The sequence below is a fragment of the Beta vulgaris genome, chromosome 9 (assembly GCF_026745355.1).
Source record: "Beta vulgaris subsp. vulgaris cultivar EL10 chromosome 9, EL10.2, whole genome shotgun sequence".
Lineage (NCBI taxonomy): Eukaryota > Viridiplantae > Streptophyta > Magnoliopsida > Caryophyllales > Amaranthaceae > Beta > Beta vulgaris.
In genome coordinates this window covers 30,303,602-30,312,061 of record NC_079210.1, presented here as the reverse complement: position 1 = coordinate 30,312,061, position 8,460 = coordinate 30,303,602, and the positions used below count along the sequence as shown (strand labels likewise).

Sequence of the window (8,460 nt, the reverse complement as noted above, 5' to 3'; positions counted from 1 at the left end):
GCAAACCAATTATTAGAGTTTGAGTATAAACGAAACCAACCAGGATTTTCAGACATTATATTGGATGTGATTCAAATTATCTAATTTTTTTGACTTGGTTTTTCTGATGATTTAATTTTGTCGCGAGCATCAAAGTAAAGTGTTTGAAAATAGAAGTAATTTATACCATCCCATGAAAATTCATTAATAAACTAATAACATTTATTAATTTGTTTCAAACTAATATTTCATTACGACAAAAGATTCAATAATTGTGTAACAATATGTTCAACGCACCAGGTTTAAATTTACAACATTAGGTTAGGATTTCAACTTTTAGGAGAAGAGAAGGACGACTGGACTATTTGATCTTGTTTGTAAAACAAAAGAAATAATTAGCCCAATCATAAATATACAATATAAAATATATACTATTCGGTTATAATTGAATCTCACCTAAAAATCTAATTTTTCAAAAAAAGAAAGAAATACTCAATCAAAATTCAACTAGAAATATAGTTTGAGTCCAATCCGAATTACTAATTCAATTCGGATATGCGGATATGCTTTCTCTGCTTTACAATTTACATTGCCACGGAAGGTATAAAGTTTGGGACGCAATTCTTCATGTTCCAACATAACTCAGACGGACACTTTGCCAAACATCGTAGTCTGACTGTCTGAGTCTCTCCTCCAATAATTCTTTCTCCTTTTATGCTCCTTTTAACCTTCTCATCCTCCTCTTCATCAATTTAAAACCAATTTAAGCCCACTTCAATTTCAATCCGACCAAAAAATTCTCCTTAATATTCTCAGCCATGACTATCACTGAATTGAAAGATCATGTAGATACAAAAATTTCTGCTGTTATTCTTGATTTGGATGGTACCCTTTTGGATACAGGTTCAAAAATTTAAATTTACTTAAGTTGGCTATCTTTAATTTATGATTTTAAGTGGCAAATTGATTTTTTGTTTTCTGAAATTTTGCATGCAGAGATAGCGACTAGAAGTGTTTTGAGTGAATTTTTGGCGGGTTATGGGAAAGTTCTGATTACTGATAAAGAGCATGGGAGAGTGGGAAGAACACAGAAAGAATCAGCTGCTGCCATTGTTAAGAATTATGAGCTTCCCCTTACTCCGGAACAATTTATTGATGAAATTACTCCTTTGTATCGTGCCAAGTGAGTTTCTTTTGACTAATGAACGCAATTTCTCTAGTGTTGTGGTATTTTTTTTTTTTTTTCACAAAGTCATATTAAAGAGATAACAATGGTGATTCTATTTTTTTTTAGTCTCTATATCTCTGTGTTGGTGGAGTTGAATTGATATTTTATAAGGGGTTGGAACTTATCTGAACTTATTGGAACTTATCTAAACTTATTGCCTTATTGGAACTTATTAGAACTTATCTGAACTTATCGGAGTTAGATTTATCTAACTTATTACACTTTATAAGACACTCTCATTCAAACTTCAATCACGACATAATGGAATTTAGGTTGAAGGTTAAGTTTAGTAAAGTAGTGATCACTGGCAGTAATAGATCCGGAGAGATTTTATTAGTTGGGGATATATGATGTGGGTTATGTTTTTCTATGTTGATTGCTAAACAATGGAGGTAATTTTTGAATTTGGATAATGTTTCTATAAGCCTTTAATAGATATAATTGCTTGATTGGTACCAAAGTAAAGTAATAACTACTTAACTCGGCTTGGTGTCTGCACATGTTTCATACTACAACCATGACAACAATATTGCTCCAGTGATAGCACAACATTACCCCAAAAAGAAATTCAAATAAAAAGATATGTCGATAAACCATGTAGTGTAGGATGTCATTATAGGAGTGCGGGCTTAGTTTGGGCTACTCATAAATAAAGTAGTACAATAACTGAGACTGAAGGAGAATTATTAAACCATTCCTCATAACTTAATCCCTTAATGTTGCAGCTGTCCTTCTCTCGACTTAGTTATTAGTGAATGAATGGCTTTTATAAAGCTCAAATACATGTAGAAGTAAGAATCATTGGGTAAAGGTTCAACTTTGATAAGAAACGTGTAAGCGACGGTAAGAACTTGGCTTGACAGGTTTTTTTCTTTTTACACTTTTTGGACTCCTATGTTCTTTTTGGACTCCTTCCAACAAAAGACCTGTCTCTCAAGTTTCAGCAATGCATGAATGAAGCTGCAAATAGAATATGTAAACCAAAGCTGTGGAAAAAGTTGGATACCCTAACCACACCCTCCAAACTTCTGAACAGGGGAAGAACCTCATAAAATTTTAGTATTCTTGTTTGTGAACTAGTTAGCTGAATTTCAACAAGTTGACCATCAAAGTTTTCCAATTGAAGTAATTATATTGGCTCTCTGCTGTAAATTTGCTGGATTTGCAAATTTTTAGGCACTTGCATTCTCCTAGTAATCACTTGGATCAACCCCCCTACAACATCTAAGCATGATATTGCCACTGGTTCAGGTGCTAGAAACTTGACAACGTTCAATTAAGATTCTATAACAATGGCTGGAAGTTCGTTAATATTTCATCTGTTTCTCCATGGTTGCAACACTTCACTTTCACGCTAGCCAACGCAAAGACTTCATTTTTAATATCTCTAATTATTTACTTGTAACAATTATAAAATTTTGATACTTTGAAATTACACATTGAGACTAATCTAAGAATATTGTACCTAATAATATTTGTTTTCTTACATATAAATAAAAGCTTATCGTGAAAGATAGTATGTAAACAATTCAAAAGTCAAAGTGTTGCAACTATCGAGAAACAGAGGAAGTATATATTGATGAGTGAAGCCTTAAAATTCATACCTAGATCACGTTTCCTATTTTCAATACATGAAAACTCAGAAGCTCATGAAAAGCCTTTTTTTAGTGACCAACCACTTTTGCGATCTTTAGTGTCATACAATAACCTTTCCTTTCTTAAATTCCTCTAATAAATTAAACCAAACTAGCGCTAGTAATCTCTTTATTTCCTTTAATTTTGGTTATGACAGACAAAATCTAGATTTAAGCAGAATTATTAGTTTTCAGTTTTGCTTTTCCACATTTCTTAATCGTATGAAAGTTGGGTTACCACATTTTTTCCCCTGATGTTTTGGTCACGTGCATCATAGGTTTCAGGACTTTCTATCATATATGTACTGAGTTCATCTTGGGTTTCTTTTCAACCTCCCCTTGTTATGTTTTAGGTGGAAAGATTCCAAAACACTTCCTGGTGCCAATCGTCTCATTCAACATCTCCATAAGCATGAGATCCCGTTTGCTCTTGCCTCAAACTCTCTGCGAGAGTATATAGATGCCAAAATCTCCTATCAAAAAGGTAAGAATTTCCATGATTAAAGGTTACCAATAGTAATCAGTTAGCATTTTATCATTGAAATACATTAATTTGTTTTCATCCACCTCATGTACTTGTACCACTTAACGATCTATTTAATCATTAGCACATTGCAGTCTGGTTCCATCTGTTTAATCCGAATTTGTAATGGTATTTATTGTTTTTATTGAAAAACAAATTGGAGGACTACATGCAAATCATGTAGATTTACCTAGAATGATGCTTAAACTTACCTTTTGCCAAACATTCAAAAAATCTCATCAGAAAATTTTGCTTCACCAAAGTTTTTTTAGTTAAGGAGTCTTGATTCTATTTCTGTTTTGCAGGTCAAGAACGTTGTACTTTCTTTATGGAGTCTCATGAATTTCCTCTGTATACCTTATTATATGGCTGACAATTCTGTATGTTTAAAGAAAATGAATGAGAGCACTATTCCGTTTGAAATTTTCCATCAGGGCTCTTATATTTACTGGACTGTGCCCCGTTTGTTTGATCTTTGTCCATCTCCTTTCTATGAAGTTGAAATGTCAAATTTTCTCCGTTTTTTGACAATGAATCCTCCCTCAAGCTAACACCACATTAAGCTTTGCATTTTTAATCTTTGAAGTTTTCGTCGTGTGGGTATTAGACCAATACGATCAAGCCTTATATTGACTTCCATTTTTATTAAAATGTACTTGCTTTGAATTTGTTCAGGTTGGAAGGAGTGGTTCGCTGTCATTCTTGGAAGTGACGAAGTTCTATCAGGGAAACCATCTCCAGACTTGTAAGCCTCTAGAATCACATAACAGAAGAATGTTATATTGGTTTAGATGTTGATAAAATTTACTTTGTATTCCCTGTCTTTGCCATTCCTTATGAAATGATGTGTTTGGAAGAGAAGAAATTTGTGTTGTGGCCGCCTGAAATCATCTCTTGCATTCTGGGTTAAATTGATGCTCATAGAGTACAAAAGTCTCTGTCGATATTCTATAAACACAACATAAAAGTAAGCAGATCATGACACAGAATGAGAGTGGCCATCATAAAAGGCTCAACACAATATGTCATCATAGTGACTAATGATCATATTATCGCATATCGGTTCTAATACTTAAGATCTTCGATATTTATGTTCTAGTATGTTAGTGCTTGGCCCTCTTATCTATGTAAAACTAGATATCAACCTACTGCTCTTGTATTTTTCATCTTCTTTTATCTTTCCTTCTCAAATATATTACATGATGTTAGGTTCCTGGAGGCTGCAAAAAGAATCTCAGTGGATCCCTGTAACTGCCTGGTGATAGAAGATTCTTTGTAAGTTGTAACTATGAATGTTATACTTAAGTAATTTATTAATCTTTAGGAGGTTCTTGTCTTATGAGCATAATCATAAATTCATAATTGCCAATTTTTAGTTTTGTGTTATATGGGTACCATACATCTCTTGAACAATAGCCTGTTTATACCATTTTAAATTTAGTCTCATTTCTGCAATTGCCAGGACACTGCGGTGTAAACATAAATGCCCAAATCTTATTGTAGGTTGAAGTTTTATGTAATGTACTCTTATTTACAGTTTGCTATTATTAGGCTTGAGTCTATTATGTTACACAATTGAGCACTACTGTTTAATTTGTGGATTGCTTGGAGTCTTTTTTGGAATTGGGAATATTTATGGTCTTTGGGATGGAGGTCTGGACGGGGATGGAGGCCAGACCCAAAAAGTTGTTTGAGGTGTCAGGTTCAAACTTCATTCTCAGTAATTTAAGATAATACGGCGGCCCTTCACACTTTACTTTCCCAACAAACAAACATGTTAAGGTGTGTTAATTAACGCAACCACAGTAATTTAAGTCTTAAGATAATACGACGCTTCACACTTGTTTCTCAACAAACAAACATGTTAAGGTGTGTTAATTAACGCAACCACTATACACTGTACAGTGGCATTGCATTTTCCCATAGTTATTCAGGAACCTTCTGCATATGACTTGGTATGGGCGCCGAACCATACACTAGACTGTTTCCGCTGATTGTAAAGACCATATGTCATCAACACAAAGAAATAAGAAATATAGTTTAACAAGACATTTTATTTAGTCCATCACAACATGAAGGTGAAACTTGAAATGAGATCAGTAAATAGATATCTGAATTGAGCCACTTCTTAAACGTGTACTGGTGCTGAGAAGTGTTGTCAAGTTTGGTGTACATAATATCAATGTGTCCGAGTTAAGAATCTGTCTTAATAGATATCTCTATCAGATTAATATCTTGAACAAGCTTAGTATGACTGCAAACTGCAATTAAAGTTGCTATTTGAATCATCTACAAACTGTGTTTACAATCTCCTCGAGGTTAATTTTTTTTTGTCTACTAAATCGACAGGATAGGCGTTAAAGCTGCAAAAGCTGCTGGAATGAAGGTAGTGGTTGTCCCATCTCAATCAGAGGTCGATGCTGTTGCCTTGGCAGATGCCAGTCTTCATTCACTTTCAGAGTTCCAGCCCGAGTTGTGGGGTCTGCCTTCTTTTGATGATTGTACATGGTCTCCTAGGTGATGATCTCTATAACTTCTATATACCTTATTCCCCACATTAGACCACTGGAACAAAATGATGCATTACCGGTTGATCCAATTTACTAGGAAGGCCGACGACAAGTTGGTGGATTTCTTGCTGAATTTTCGGGTTCAGATTAATACTCTTATATCCGTCGTTGGCACTTTGAAGTGTACATATGAAAACGTCTATGTAGATCAACTATTTTTTTTTGTCTATCTATGAAATGTGCCGATTTTGGGAAGTTAACTACCAACACTGTCTTTCCTATAATGTTAGTATGTTACTATGGGTCTACGGCAATGCAACTTTCTGAAACAATTGGATCATGTAAATGATATGTGTTCTGTTATTGTATACTAGTATTACTTTTATTTTCTAAAAATTGCTTGCTTGAATAGAAACACTAATTGTTGGATATAACCATACAAGTGTGGCAAGGTAATATGATACTAGCTCCACAGACTTCGAACCATGCCTAACCATTTATATAGAAGTATGGAACTGGTAAGCTATGTAACACCAATAACGGGGAACGAGTACGGAAAAGAACAACATCTACGGTTTGAATCTGGGAAAGAAAAAAAAAATGAAATTTTATAAAAATAATAGTAGTATATGTAATTATTGTTATTTGTATGATTGTGTTTTTTTATAATTAGAATTATTATTTTCAATAGATATTAATAACGTTGTATTCCATGTTTTGATGATGCCAAATAATTAGGTTATTGTATAGTTTTTATTTTGGAAAAATATAAAATCTCAAAAGTATTGTATTGTTAATTTTTATATATCTTGTGGAGAAAGATTAATCATTTAATCTAGACAAGATATTTTTATGCACTTTGAATTTATATTATATGGCATGTTTAATAATCTATTATCTTAGAATCTTTGAGTAAAAGATTCTTAAGTTATTAGTTTTTTTGTTGTTGTACTTGTGCAAATTAAGTTGGAATAAGCATGGTACCAAATGTGGAACTAACTGCTTGAAGATCTCCAACTACCTTAGTCCACCTGCTGTTTTTGCGCCCACTAACGGATAGGTGGAGTTTGTTTATTACCGTTGCAAAGATCATGGAGAACGTGCAGCATAAGTGAGCCATGATTTCCATAACTCTACAAGCGCATAATATGGAGAATGTGGAGTGAAGGAAAAGTGTAGCAACTATTTAAAGAGGAAGAATTACTCGAAGAAAACCTATGAATTTCTAGCTCTAAAAAGTTTATCTTTTACTTAGAAAGTTTTTTATACTTTTCCTCTTACATTCAACAAAATATCATTGTAATATTTACCGTGTTTAAGTGAGAAAAATCTGATAATATATGATGAGAGAGAAAGAAAGAAAGAAAGAAAAAAGAAGACTTCGAGTGAAGTTAAGTTAGTGTCATCAATATAGGGAGAACTGGGTAACTGGTAACAAGTTCTTAGAAGAACAGAGAAGGGACTAGTAATAGGTTGTAAAAAAAGTCTTTTGGCCTATTATATTAAAAGAAGTATTAAGTCAAAATCTCTTGGGGTCAAAGTTTTTCTTCCTATTGGGCATAAGAAGTTTTCCTTGTAAAAATCTCTTGTGCATTTTTTCTTTCATTTTAAGTTATTTATATTCCACAATTTAAATTTGAAAATTTTCCCTCAACTACAATTCACCTTCCCTCTTGTAGTTGGCCTATTGTTCATACTAGAATAACAATTGATATCAGAGCCTAGTACCTCCAAAAATCAGTTAACCCTGAGGAGCTTGTACCTGGCACCATGAACACTACGGGAATTTTTTTTGATGAAGGATATTCTACCCAACGTCCACCTATGTTCAATAGGAAGCATTATCCATACTGGAAGAACCGCATTGAGATTTTCATAAAAGCGGAACACTACCAAGTATGGAGGTTAATTGAGCTTGGCGATTTCGAAGTTACAAAGAAAAATGATAAAGGGGAGCTGATTCCAAAACCCCTTGAAGAATTTGATAAAGATGATCTGCCACAAGAAGAAAAATAAAGAGAAAAAATATGTTGATCTGCTAAGTAGTAAAATATGTTTTTACTGTGGGAACAGTGGACACTTAGTGTCTGACTGTTCCCCCCGAGGAAGAACGTATCGAGAAAAATACCTACCTAGTTAAGCAGGTATGGAAGGCTAAGAACAATTTAAGTCCAACAAAGAATCCAAGCATGATTGGGTTCCTACCACTGATTAGTTGTTTTGGATACAAGTTGAAGTGAGTAGGAACAACCTGTGGTTCCTCGACAGCGGTTGCGCTAAGCATATGACATGCAATAAAGCAAAGTTTCTCTCACTCTTATCGTGGAGGAACTATGACATGCTAGTAGCTGTAGGAAAAATTGGTAAGTCTCCGTCACACTCCATAGATTATGTATTTTTGGTCGAGGGCTTAAAGATAGTTTACTTAGCATTTCCCAGTGTTGTGATAAGGGTAATATAGTAAAGTTTACTAATGAGTTATATGTTTTCAACAATGAAAGTATAGGAACCAAGATCCTTGAAGGGACAAGGAAAGAAAATACCTATATGGTTGATCTTAACCTCGTTCCTAGAAACAATCTCACA

At 33.8% G+C, this 8,460-nt stretch overlaps 1 protein-coding gene across 2 annotated transcripts; it reads left to right on the top strand.

Annotated features, from left to right (window-relative positions):
- Positions 1 to 603: 603 nt before the first annotated feature.
- On the top strand, positions 604 to 6,242 carry LOC104903544 (bifunctional riboflavin kinase/FMN phosphatase). 2 transcript variants are annotated; one of them, XM_048636664.2, is made up of 6 exons: positions 604 to 882; positions 976 to 1,162; positions 3,195 to 3,325; positions 4,040 to 4,109; positions 4,574 to 4,639; positions 5,719 to 5,865. In XM_048636664.2, the coding sequence occupies exons 1-6, from the start codon at positions 798 to 800 to the stop codon at positions 5,723 to 5,725; spliced, it is 546 nt and encodes a 181-aa protein (XP_048492621.1). In that variant the 5' UTR covers positions 604 to 797; the 3' UTR covers positions 5,726 to 5,865. The 2 variants fall into 2 exon arrangements, with proteins under 2 accessions (XP_048492621.1, XP_010689896.2); XM_010691594.4 differs by having other exon boundaries at positions 605 to 882; positions 5,714 to 6,242.
- Positions 6,243 to 8,460: the final 2,218 nt, after the last annotated feature.

Coding starts and splice junctions, on each gene's coding strand:
- LOC104903544 (XM_010691594.4), top strand. CDS start 798: ATGACTATCACTGAATTGAAAGATCATGTAGATACAAAAATTTCTGCT. Junction 3,326..4,039: donor CAAAATCTCCTATCAAAAAG/GTAAGAATTTCC, acceptor GAATTTGTTCAG/GTTGGAAGGAGTGGTTCGCT. Junction 4,640..5,713: donor CTGGTGATAGAAGATTCTTT/GTAAGTTGTAAC, acceptor CTAAATCGACAG/GATAGGCGTTAAAGCTGCAA.